Source organism: Lepidothrix coronata, unplaced genomic scaffold (genome assembly GCF_001604755.1).
Source record: "Lepidothrix coronata isolate B3197 unplaced genomic scaffold, Lepidothrix_coronata-1.0 Scaffold10, whole genome shotgun sequence".
NCBI classification, from domain to species: domain Eukaryota; kingdom Metazoa; phylum Chordata; class Aves; order Passeriformes; family Pipridae; genus Lepidothrix; species Lepidothrix coronata.
In genome coordinates, this window is record NW_016690190.1 from 7535007 (window position 1) to 7548662 (window position 13656).

General features: G+C 41.0%; 1 protein-coding gene across 6 annotated transcripts in view; it reads left to right on the plus strand.

The window, feature by feature from the left end:
- Positions 1-13656, plus strand: part of ADIPOR2 (adiponectin receptor 2) — a 45176-nt gene that overhangs the window by 14324 nt on the left and 17196 nt on the right. For 5 of the 6 annotated variants that reach the window (XM_017804777.1, XM_017804776.1, XM_017804781.1 and 2 more), the window contains one exon: positions 7454-7692. In XM_017804777.1, coding sequence (XP_017660266.1) covers positions 7522-7692 — 171 coding nt within the window. In that variant the 5' untranslated portion in view covers positions 7454-7521. Of the gene's footprint in view, positions 1-487; positions 664-7453; positions 7693-13656 lie in introns of those variants that run through there. The other variant, XM_017804779.1, reaches the window with a different exon arrangement.

A 13656-nucleotide genomic window follows, 5' to 3' on the forward strand; every position in this document is an offset into this window, starting at 1 on the left:
AAAATTCAGCAAGATTATCAGTAAAACTAGAAAGCAGGCGTCCAAAAACTGGGAGGAGTGACAGCTTTTTGCAACCAGGCCTCTGAGATCCTCTCTGCTCTATTAAAATCAGTAATCTTGGTAAGGTACCTGGTTTGCTATGCCAGGTGTGGCCTGCAGCTGGTCAACAAGTCATAATAAAGGCCATGGTGTGTACATATATAACAATTAAAGGCCAGGCCCAACAGATAACTGTCAGTTTTTAGCAGGTTAGGAAAATACTGCCTATAAAATATGTGGAGTTAAAATTTTGGGGGTGGGGTGCTGCCCTTTGTCACGTCCTCCATGTCCACAGTGCTTGAGTTTGCTTGTTTGATGGCATTTGCGTCTTTCATGGCAAATGACGATCTTATTCTCCTCCCTGGGTTAGTGTTTTTCCAGACTGTCACCTGGAATGGGTTGTGACAAACATCAGAGTGCCTCTGGGTGGAGGGGCAGCCGTGAGGAGTGGGACTCTTTGCTGCCCGAACAGGGGAGAGTGGGGCTGCCCCCTCTTGGCACCAGCCAGCCCTTAAAATCTGCACTGTGGCGGCATCTAAGGAAAGAGGTGTCCGAGCAGGCCAGTAAGAAGCGCTGCAGGCAACTGTCGGAATGATTTGCTGCTTGAAGTTTGCAGCCTGAAACGTATTTCTCTTCTGGTTTTAAAAGCACAGTGGTAGTGTTTGTTTTTGTAGGGTTGCTCCAGGCCTTGGAGCGCTTTCTTGAGTTATAAAAGATCTCGGTTCAGTTTTTACAGATTCAGACTTGGCTTTTGTAGGAGTTGTTGTTGTACCTGCCAGGGTGGAGGAATGTTTGCTCTCTGAATCGCTATCTTGATGTCCTTGACATTCCCATGCAAAGATCCTCTGTGTAGAGGGGCTAAATGAATGTAGCCTCAGTTCAGTGGTCTAGCTCTGGGTTTCACTGCCTGCACCAAATACTTAGGTTTCTTCATCTTCACGCAGCGTTTTGTGAATTGGATGTCCTTGAGGCAGTAACTAAAAGGATGCATTCTAAATTTTCACTTAAGAGGAAAGTGATGTTTAATTTCAGTCTTTCACTTTTAGACAGTCTGTGATCCAAAGTGTTACTAACGAAAAAGAGCTGCATCTTTTTGTTGTTGGCAACCATGAAGTAGCATGGTGCGAGTAGCCTGCCATAGAAATAAAATCATAAAAGGGCAAAAGATGGAACGTTCCTCACTTGGAGAAACTGAGCTGTTTATTGAAAAATTAAGAAAAAGCAAGTTTTCCAGGTCTGGTCTGTGGATATTTGTGGAATGTGATGCGAAAAGGATTGGAACTTCTGTTCTTAGTTTTGTATTGCTTTTGCGACAGTTCTCTTGGTTTTGGTTTATTAAAGACTAAAACTAATTTACAGCGGTTATGCAGTCTGTAACAACCGGACATTGTGCACTGGGGGTGGGCCAACCTCTTACATAACGCTTAACCCAGTTACAAAACTGGGGGCCAATTTGCGGTACAAATTGGACAAATGTTGTAACAATGTAATGGGATCCTCTGAAATGGAAGCGTTTTGCTAATGTAGGCAGGCTGCCGGCTTGTTCCCTTTCTTTGGACCCAAATGCATCAGAATGTGCTTGATTGTTTGCCTCTGCAGCCTGCTGTGAAATAGCTTAGTCTGAAACGTCCAGTGACAGTTTACAAGTTACAAAGACAGCTTTTTGGCCACTGACCCTCTGCGGGAGCCTAAGCTTTGTTTTGTAGATGCCTCTTTATCTAGGGAAATTACATCGAGAAAAGAGGTGCTGGATTACTTCCTCATTGTTCCTCATTGTTAAAGATGACCTCCAAAGAATTTTTACAGCCTGATTCATACTTTTCCTTCAGCGTACAGAAAACAAGGTCTTCTGTGAGGTTTTCCTCCTCCTTCCTTTCATACATACCCTTGTTTGCTTTGTTTTTGACTGTAGTTTTAGAGAATATTTGGAATGTTAACTGTGGATGTTTAACTCCTAAATTGAAAAAGACAGCTCAACTGTTTAAGACTCTAAGTAAAAAAAAAAAAAAAGAAAAGAGATCCCTTATTTCAAGTTATATTCTTGAATCTTTCAGTATTAATGTTTTGTTAACTTTTTGTCTGTGGCCTGCTGATATAGGACAATTCACAGATTACTTAAAATGTCTGGATTTCTTATCTCCTTTGCTTTGCTGTGTGCATAATGAAAAAAACAGCCAACAAGTAGATCCCCCATGCAGGTACCAGGTGACCACGGGTCAGCTGGACCACATGTGTGGGTGTCACTCAATGTGGAATTTAACTCGTGTAACACAGGAGTGTAGATAACACTCTTCTTCTTTCCCTTACACGCACCCTGTGCACCTGCACACCTGTGCTGGTGTGTACCTGATTTCCCCTGTATGAATCAGGGTGGTCAAAAAAAGCCCACCTCTTCCCCAGGAAAACCCAAAGCACAAAATCCAACACCTTGCCAGCAGATCACAGCTGAGCATCAGTGTCGGTGGTGGGGACTAAGGGAACCAGATGGGTGATAAGATGATGCCATTGTCACCTAAGTCAAGCTTTTGTGTGATGTTACTGAATGCTGTTGGTGTTACTGTACCATTTGTGAGGGACTACTTGTGACAGAACCTCCCTACCAGAAGATAATAAAATACAATGTGCCAAGAAAGCTACATTTAACTTAGTATACTGTATTTGTCAAGATAGCCAGAATCCACTGTTTCATAGGCACAACATTCCCTATCACCCTATATAAGCAGTGTTCTTGTCACAAACAATTTGCCCATGGGTTGTACTGGAAGTGCTTTCTTTGCATTTTGTAGCTGTGCTAACAGTTCTGGAAGTGGAGTTGTGCCTGTTTTGTTACTAAGGCCTCATCTGAACAGCTTTGGCTTTGGTGAAGTGATTGAGCCCATCAGTGGTCTACTGTTCAGTCACCTTTGCCGTTCCTCTGGCCTGGTTGTAGTCACCTGGTGATGCCACTGTGGCTGTCATGGTACATGGACACGGGCAAGGCAAAGTTTGTAGACTGAAAGAGTGCCTCTTACAAGATATTTCAGGCACTCAAGCCCTTCATTAAGCATTAATGAACGTTGAGAGAAATGTAGAGCCTGAAATGGTCACAATGGCCCTTTGTTGTTTTGATAACAGGTTAGGGAGAATGGGCTGATCTTATGAAGTGTATACATTGCTTATGCTGCTTTAATGGATGCTTTGGAAGAGGATTGGCAAGGAAGGAGCCTGCAGTGAGTGCCATTGCCCACCTGTTCAGAAAAGTTTCCGTCAGAAAGGCGGCTGAGAGGGGAGTGTAGGGGGATGCAATTTTCATTCTTCCTCCAAATACCAGCTATAGACAGAATGAAATACCTTTCAAGGGATCATTCTTGTGCTGCTTATAGAAAAGAACACACTGACAAGAGTTGAATACTGCAGAGATTGCTTTGCTTAGGGGTAGTGGGAGGTAGTCTGACCATCCGGGACTGTTTTATCCTAAAAAGAGAGTGACAGATCTTTTAGATGTGCTCACACACTGTTAGTGTGCTTTCTTTGGTTTGCTACCATGTGACATCATTTAGCTTAGATTGTAAACCAGTCCTTGTGCCAGGTGAATCCTGGGAGGTTAGAAGGGCTGTAGTGCTTATCATGGGGAATATCTTACAAAGAATAATAGCATTATCCCTGGTGCTTAAGTTTGTGTCTTTCCTTGTCATCTGGAGGAGCGAAGCAGTGTCCTAAATATGCTGCAGTTATGGATGTTGACTCCTGTGACATTGCACAATTGCAGTGAGCTGCTGAGATAGTATTGCCTTCTGATTCTGTTTTTGGAAAGATGGCAGGTGTCTGTCTCCAGCCTCAAACTGGCCCTGACTGTCCTCGCTGTGGGGCTGACTGCTGCTGAACTGGGATGGAGGCAGCAGCTGAGGCTGCTGTGGGGGGTGTGGTGGCATGGCAGCAGCATATTGAGTCGAATAAGGGAGTGCCTCATTTTGTGTTTATGGTTGTATTAATCTGGTAAGTCCTTTCTAAAAGCTGACTTAGCATTTAGAAATTTTCTACCTTAAAAAAAAAAGTCCCAAACACAGCAAACCAAGTTCTGTAGATGCTTTTCTCAGCTTATTTTAAGCACATCAGGAACTCACTGATTCATCTGGATGCTGATATTATGCTTATTATGTATGCAGTCATTAAGTAGATTTTAAATTGTACATGGCAACTTCCTCTTTAAATGGCAGCTAATTTTAATGAAACCTTTAGTTTGCATGCTACAAAAAAAAGTTAAAGGACTTCATATATGAGATTTGTAATCTCAGTGAAACACAAAACAATATTTTCCAAGACCTCAAGTGTTCTGTAGCTTTCCATTTTCTAGTTTTTGTTTTCACGAGCTACAGTCTTAGAGAGAATGGGGCAATAAGTCTCTTTACAATGTTTCAGCCATCGAATTCTGTCTAGATGCTACTGACCATACTTTACTATCTTTTAGTTTGCTTACCTTTGCATGCTGTTTTAGGGCAAGCACATTTAGTGCTAAGAGGATCCTGCATAAATGAGAACCTGGAAACGTTGTAGTTCATTGAACAATTCCACTGTCATTTCAAGAAACAGCAACTTTTATTTCTGCAGAGCTCGTAAGTTCAGCTCCTCTGCTGAATGCAAGTCTGACTCTCTGGAGGTGAAATGCATCTTTTATTTTTAACCTTAGTGATTGCTTGGCAGCAAGTGCTAGCGAAGTAAGTCTTCAAGGCCTGATTTAAAAGTCTCTTGGCATTCTTGTATCTTCTTGTGTTAGCAGAACCTTTCGCAACCATCTTGGCCAAATGCAGTTAAGCCTGTTGTGTGGTTGTTACTGTGTCTCAGGGCATTGCTCTCACAGTGTCATAGAGGTGATGTAAGGACAGGCTATTAGGCAATTTGGTTGGTAACACAGCACAAAGTGGCAACTGTATTGCTTAAAGCTGGTAGAAAGAAGAACTAGTAAAACTTGCCGGTTCAACGTCTAATGCAAAATTGCACAATCCCTGAAGCTAACTAGGGCTGTTCCAACTAACTACCTCTTTGAAATGTTGTATGGAATATCAGGGTGTGTGCCTGTGTGTGTGTTTAACTGTTGTTTATGAACAGCTGCTCTGCTTGCTTGCATTTTTTTGGTTTTTGCTACAGCTTCAAATTGGTACAGGGGACTTGATGTGGTCTAAGACCAGCTGGCAACTAAGCCCCACGCAGCCACTCACTCACTCACTCTGCCCCAGTGGGATGAATCAGAGAATCAGAGGAGTAAAAGAGAACCTGTGGGTTGAGATAAAGACAGTTTAATAAGTGGATACAAGCAAAACCAACCAAGGAATTTGCTCACCACTTCCCATGGGCAGGCAGGTGTTCAGCCATCCCCAGGAAAGCAGGGCTCTGTCACACATAACGGACATTTGGGAAGAAAATGAGCTCTACCCCAGCCAAACCAGCACTGCACTGAAATTAGTCTCCTATAGGTTGCCTTTTAAATTAAGATGCCCGTCGTTTCAAACTGTAGTTGTTGTTGCATACTCTTTTCTTTTTTAGATCAGTTTTGCCAAATGGCAGTGTGATTGTCTTCATGTTTTGTGCATAAAAATAGAATTGTTACTTGGCTGCTTGAAATATGACAAAAGCAATCAAGATTTCAGCAGTTCTATGGCTTTCTAAATATTTTTTTCTTGCTCTTAAAATCTTGCTCAACTTCTTCATTGAGCTTCCTGTGTAATGCTGTTAAACCTCATTTTAATTCTCCTGTGACTCTTGTGTTTACCAGGTAAACAGCTGTGGCCATTTTAGATGTTACTTCTCAGGTGGAGGTTGCTGACCCTGTAGTGAAGGTAGCAGGAAGGTGGGCACACCATCTGCTCTGCTGTCGTGTTGTCAGCACACCATCTTGGGTGATTAAAGCTGTGTGCCATGCTGAACTCGGACAACTTGAGCTATCATTTAGCTCTGCAGAGTCTGTTACCTGCTCATTAGCAGCTCTCTCCTCTGAGGATTGCCAGGCTGCTGAGGGGATATAATATTGCAAAATGCTGCAGCAAAATTAACTATAGCCCATTTGTCACAGCTGAGAATTATCTTGCAGTGATCATATGTAAATGAAATTAGTTCCTGTAAGGACAGAATACACTGTTTATTGGCTTTTTGGAAGTGACATTTTATTATAAGACTGCCAATATCAATTCCCCATCTTATATTTTTAATTTTCTCTCCTACATTATGACAAATTTCAGCATCTTTATTGGGCACTAAAATTCCAATTTAATTATGCATCCTGGCAAGTTAAAACTTGTTAGATGGATTATCCTAATGTTATGTGTTAGTCACATCTGAGTACTTAGATGCTACAGTAATAAGAGTGACACCAAGTGATTAGTGCAAAACGAATAGATTCTCATTCAAAGTGATTCTGAAGCCTCAGCTGAGGCTTCATTCTGATAATTTGCTCTGATGCTTTCTGGCACTCAGATTGCCAAGTTCGTTGGTGTTGTGCCTCCCAAGGCTACCAGTGTCCAGCAGGCATCTCTTGGCTGACTATTGAAGAGATACACAGTGATGTACAAGACAAAGGGGTAACCAATAATACCCTTGGAGGAGAGCTCAGAATAACTGTTGTCATTAATTTTCTGCAAATATAATCGCATCTTTAGCATTTTGAGATAAATTTACCCTGAATCCTTTTTGCAGTGTTGTAAGTCTAAAATATAGTGACTTTTCTGAGTAGAAGTCTTGGGTTATGGTTTTCTGGGGGAATTGCCTGTGTCTCGTTGCTCTGATGGAATGAATGGTGTTTAAATCTGTCTGCTCTAATTCACTGCACAAGTAAAGGTACAAGCCTATTGCCAGCAGTGATTGTGAGCATGTTAATTTAGGCAAGGGAAGCTTAATTGCTCTGTGTACTACTGCCCTCCTTGCAGCCTGTCTAAAATTAGTTGCTGCATGAGCTCTGCTTGCTTGCTATTACCTGAGCAGCTGTACCAGTACTTAACGACCTACTTCTGGTGAATCCTAGCCCAGATGATTGAGCTTGGCTGTGAGCTTCATACCTGCGAAAAGCTGATAATTACAGAGTACTTGTGATAAGTAGTTTATTTCTAAGTAGTATTAACAGCTTGGTGTTTGCAGCTTTGTAAAAATAAAAATAATTTCTAAAAGAATTGCAAATTTTTAAAAGAAAGTTCTATGAAGCTCACTTTCTATCATCTTTCCAAGTTGTGTTTAACTTATGTTAGGGTATGAAAGTGTTAGTGGTCTCAAGATGAGAACTCGTCCAGCGGTTTAGAAATCTGTGTAATTGATCCCGTGGGAGTTTTGGCACATAGAAAAGCAGTTGTGGTAACTGTTCGGTAGCTTTTGAGCATGCTCTTCTTCCAGCCAACTTTTGCACACTTCTTTTTAAACTTCAGTCGACTTATATAAAGTGTTTGTCTTTCAGAGCCAACACGTAGTCAGCCAAACTGAACCAAGAGGAAAGAGAATATTTGAGAAGGCTCCCAGCATCTCATGAACGAACTAACGGAACTCGATAATGCTGGTTCTCCAGAGCCAGGTCTACGGCTCAGAAGAGGACACATGTCTGACCCTGCAACAACACAGGAGGCAGCCTTCGAGGAGGACAGCTCTCAACAGAGGCTTCTTTTAGAGGAGCCACCTCTGTCTTCTGATCAGGAAAATGTAAGTTTTATGTGATTACCTGCTAGGTTTGCTGGGAAGAGTGAGTTGTGACATAAGTGCTCCTTAACCCTCAGAAAGGTGGACCGTGAGCCTACAGCCTTTTAATGCCTGCTAAATAATTGTAATAATACCAGGAAGATTCCAGAAATACTCAGTTGAATGTATGGGAGCTTGAGTGACAAGACTGGGCATAACTAATTTTACAACCTCAAAGAAATAGGATTTGTGCTGATTTGTTCTCTGCTGAGATGCTGCTCATATGAAAAGATTTTTGTTCTGGAACTTTCAGTTAATTACAATTGAAAGGGGAAGATGTATTGACTTTGGCTGAATGTAATCAGAACCTTGACTAATTGCTATAATTTTGGAGATTAGGACAGAAAAATCTGTTTGCAAGCATTGTTGTTGGAAGAATGGCCATACTGGATTAGGCCAAACATCCATAGTGTACAATATCCTGTCTCTGGACAGCAGCCAGTTAACAGATTTATAAGGAAGTGTACAAGGGTGGGGAAGCACATTGGGTTACTTCCCTAGAACACTCTCCCAGTCTTTAGCAGTTGGTGGCTCACAGATTTTCTGAGCCAGTGTCAGTGTCTTAAAATTTTTGGTGCAGGAGCCTCTGTAAATTTGAGCAGCCACAACATCCTGTGGAAAGGTGTTCCACAGCTTAATTAGGTGTTACACAAAGATAATGTCCAAGCACTGGACTACAGTACCTTCTGGTTAGAGAGTTCCAGAACTGTAATTAATGCTTCTCCCAGGATATGTTCAGATGGATATCAGCACAGTTAAGTGGAAGAGGCATTCATCTCAGGCTCACTATTAAATTTATCATGGATTAATGACTTTACTGTATCAGCTCAGTCACAGCAACTGTGTGGTTTTAGCCAGCAGCAAAAACATGCCGGTGCTACTTAGTGTATGTTGGGCTGTGGCTGTAATTGCATTTGCCACAAATTCTGAGTATGTGCATGGACCACTGTCATGGGTCAGCTGACATGAGAACCTGTATGAGCCTGTCTTAACTTGATGAGTTTGAGCTCTTACAGAATTTAGTTTCAAGTGTTCTTGTAATGAGAAGTCAGAACAGATAACTATGGCTAGTAAGCTAAGCCAGTGGACTGTAAGTTGTACAGTTCTTTAGGACGTTGTCAGTGTATCATGATAACAGGAAATACCCAGAGTCTTTTTCCATTCTGTGGAAGGTTGTGAAGCACGTGTATGAGGTGCAAAGTCTTGGCCAATATTTGAATTCTATAATGTTATAAAAAGAGTAGTTAAACTGTGCCGTCACGTATTTCGAACACACATTTATCTGACCGTGTTCAGGATCATCTGTTTGAAGGATGTTTTCATTCTCATCTCTGACTTTCCTGGTTGATTAATGTGAGTTATGTGCTACCTGTAGGTGGAATAGCCCAAAGTAAAAGCCCATAATTGATTATGGTCTTAAATTCTTTCTGTACATTTGCTTAACTAAACAGAAATTACCCGGATGAGTCAAAGTGTTTAATTTTAAAATTTTGGAAATAAAATGGTTTGAACACTTTCATTCTCTGTTTCAGGCATTCTTAGCATATGTTATGTTTGGGGTTTTTTATTTGTTTTCTCTAATTTGTATAACAGAAGTATGTGTTTCTTGTGTTTTGGCTCACTAGAAGTACTTAGTTTTCTTGTGTTTGATGTCTTTTCTTTTTCCTGGTCTTCTGAAATGCTGTCACAGAAATTTGTTGTTGCCATTTGGACCTTGCTGTTCTGTGTTGATCTGCATCACTTTCTCTGCCTTATATGGCTTCCTGCTTTTTTGATATTTTTTCAGCCTTTCATTCCTGTCCTCTGTGATTTCTTCTTTTTTAATAGTGTGATGTATTTAAATTATTTTTCATCATAAAAGGCTGAATAATTGATGCTTCTGATGGATCATCCCCAAACGCTCTGCTGTCAAAATTACCAATATTATCTTGCCAAATGGCCTTTATTATGTGATATTCTGCAGTGTTCTAAATAATCTGGAAAAAACATTACACTCTACATCTTCCTCTGTCTTGTGTAAGCCTCAGCACAGCTGTTACTCAACTGTCAGCTGGGATTCACTCCTTTGCTCCGCTGTCCATTCTGGCTGTGTGCAACTGCCTCAGCAGAGATGACTTAATTAGTTCAAAAGCATGATTCTCCTCTGCTTTTGACGAGGTTCATGTTTAGATAACGGTAATGTAAGGTTATTGTTCTTGGCTAGATGGCAGTAGTACTCAGCCACTCAAGCTAAACGTAGCCTTATGAAAGGACTCAAGTGGTGCCCACTACATTAGTATTCCAGAGGCTAAATGTGACCACAGAGCAGCTGATGGTAGCAATTCCAGTGCTGGATAAGGGAGGTGGATGAGAGCTGTACAGTGTCTTGGTGGAAGAACCACCATCATCATTTAATGTGCTTTTAAGTGCTTCTACTTAGGAAAAGCTAGTATCATAATATAGATGTATTCTAATAGATACAACACTTCCCAAAAATGTACTGGGCCTAAGACTTGAGGTATGAGTGTAAAAAATGTGTATATTTCTATCCTGCATAGGATGTAATATGCCCTCATAATATTGCATTGTTTACTTTTCCTGTCACCTCCTATTACCCTACTTATATCATTGCAGCTCCTTTATTTATATAAAATCTTCCCCAAATTTTCCTATACAAGATTGCTTTCCCTGCTTTCTGCTCCACTTGTAGGAGTAAGCAGTCTGAGCTCTTAAGAGATAGTAGTTGAATTTGATGAATTATTTTAACAGTCTTTTCTAAAGAGGTGGAAGCATGCCATTGTGTTCAGAATTATTTTCCATCTCCCTCACAGCTTGCATTGTATACTGTGTATTTCTGATTTTGATGGGCCAGTATTGTTCCCCATTAGTAATAATGCATTTTTTGTGGAAAGAAAATGGGAATGATATTAAGAATTAAAATTTACTCCTAAAAGTTTTTTTTTTGTTTTTGAGGCCTTTGACCCTGGCACCAGTGACTTACCTGGGAGGTTGCATAGCTGTGAACTAAAAATTACATTACTTTCTGTAAATAGTGACATTCACTGAATACATGCAGCAAAGATTTACTAGCCATATTGAACATGCTTATTCAAAATAATAATAAAACAGCTGCATCCTTCTGCCAGTTTTACAATGATTCTTACCAGAGGATAAAATTAATATCCTTTTACATTCAAACCCCTCAGTCGGTATTTTATCCCATAATTCTCAGCCCTCTCCTAGAGTGCATATGTGTACATAAATTATCCCCTCTTCCAAGTACCTGTTCCGAAGAATAGATACACATCTTACTATTTTGTTTAAGCGTGCAGTTGAAGTAGTGGCAGGTGAGTGGTGAAACTTGTGTGACTTGGAGAAATAGCGACCATTTGTCTGCACGTTAAGCATTTGGTGGTGAGAAAAGGATCAGACAAGCTGCATAGTTCTTGTTCTTTCGGCAGCTTAAACTTTTTTTCCTTTTTCTGGTTTGCCTGTGCTGTGTATGTGCTGATAAGGCGTTTTTCAGCAGGTGCTTCCCTCCTGTAGCATGCTGGATTGCCTTGCCTTTGGGACAACATTCTTTCTTCTGTCCTGGAGTTTCTGTGTCTTAACTGCCTTTGTAATTCCAGCAGTGATAGTTCCTGAAGAAATCTCTCTTACTGTGGCTTTGTTAAGCTGACACAATCAAATGCATGTGACTTCTCACAATGTGATGAATGGGCTCTTTATGCAGCCCTGAAACCCTGTGCTTGACTCTTTCCTTTTGTACTTTAACCGGTCAGTGACTGGGAGGTAAACAAAAGAACCATTTTTTTTTTTACCTTTATTTCAGTCATCGGGTTTTCCTGTGCTTGGGTGATGATTCCTTTTATCTTTCATGTAGTTGAGCTGTGTAGTGCAGTTGTCCTGTGTGGCACCAAAATGTGCCCATAAAGTGGAGGCCTGTTGCTTTAAAGTGTTTGAAAACCTACAGCAGGGGTTTGGGAGGAGATCTGTGTCGTGCTTAAGTCGTCTGAATGGGCAGTAGAAATTTGGGTAAATACTTGTCCGGATTGCTTCTCAGGGAGCATGGGCTTGACTTCAAGTGGAACTTAGCTGACCTCTGACAGATTTCATGGTGTCTCCATGTACCTACAGGAGTCTTTCTCGAGTGTAAATACCAAAGGGACTTGAAGGAGGAAGGCAGAAGGATGTAACAGAATTTCAGGTACAAAACAGAATTTTTAGGGTAATTGAAGGTGAGCAAATGACTTCAGTCATTTGTGTCATAGAACTTAAGGCCTTTTCTGTTACGGAAGTGTGTATGTATTATCTGCAAAAGCAGACTACAGAAATACTTTTGGTATTGACAGAAAGGTGCATGTAAATAAATGAAATTGTCAACTTCTCTTTATGGTACATGCCATTGGAGTGAAAGATTGAGGTGTTAAGTCTTGAAGGTCAAAGGTAGACATTTCAGTCTTTCTGAAGCTGATATTTATAAATTCTGATTGCCTGAAATTTTATCCTTTTATAGATCTACTTGCAAGTTTCTTGCTCGGTTTGAAACCATTTAGCTTTATTTTCAGTCTGATATTTTCCTATTGGTACTTTAAAATTATGATTAAAAACTTGGCATCTGCTTCTGTATTTTCCTTCTTCTTGCATTGCATTGCAGGTTTTGTTAGCAGAGGCTGTCTTCTGAGAGTGAATGGGAGAGGCCTGGAAAAATAACGTTTGAGGTCCCACTTTGCTTTTGTTTTAAAGCAGATTATGTTCAAAATTTGTTGTTCTGTAGATTTCTTTACCACATCTTTTCCTCCATTTCTGCAACTCTTGGGAAGGAGTGTTATTTCTTTAAAAGCATGCGAGCTGACAATATACTTCAAATCAAAAGATCTCAACATCTGAATTTATCCTTCACTTGCTGTTCTAAGCACTGGAAGTAATATGTATTTTACTCAGACTGCCAGTCACTGAAGTAAGTGCTTGACTAGTAAATATGCCCTTTTTTGGTTTTTGTACAGCAAAGCATTTTTGGATACACAGAGCAGGATATCTCCAAGTATTCCCACTGAAACAGTACAAAGACACGTGATACCTTTTTGGAGATGGTTTCCAGGCTCCAGAGGCTTGAGTTGGTCAGATGCTGATGGATCCTGCACTGACAGTTGATGTGCCTGGGTTATTAACAGACTTTAAGAGCTTGAAAGTCTGTAGAAAAGACAAAAACTAGTGACCTAATCAACCATGAGTAGGCAGTGCCCAGGAGGCTGGTAACGTGTGCGAATTGGCCACGTCTCTCTGCTCTGTCTCCCAGAAAACTCTCATTGAGTTAACAAGAAGCTTGTCATAGGTTATGGCTTGTTGAGTTGCAGCTGGGTTCAACTGTCTCCTATTAGTGTGGAGTTTCAGCTCTTTGGGAGGGGAAGTGTTGGTACTCCAGGGTTTGCTGCCTGCCAGCAGGTTTTGTAACCATTGCCTGCTGTGCTGTGTTTTGAAACTGGGAGAGGGAGGGAGTAGTTTTGTTTATTGTTCACTGGCACAACTGTTTCCCTGGACAAGGGTTAGATTCCATGGGCTTTGCCTTTGTTCTCCTGGAGATCATATCTGTCTGATTTCGGCAGCACCGGGGGAGCATGTTGGCCTTTCACAGTGATAAAAGAGGAAACACTGTTGTACTGGTGGGTTAGCTTGCATCTTCCTCCAACTGCTTTAGATTGATTGACTCTGCTCTGATGTTAAGTTCAGCAGTACACTTTGTCTCCCTTTGTTTATTTTTTTAACAGAGCATTTATTTTTCCGTAAGCCCAGCATGTTTGTTTTCTTTTCCTGCTGTCAGGATTAACAATGGCAGAGGAGCAGGAAAAGGCACACGAGTCTCTTTTGCAGTAGAAGCGATTTCTACAGGCTCTCCCCCAAAGGGTACTGATGAGCACATGTGGGCATTGAGGCCTTTGGCCCTTGTCA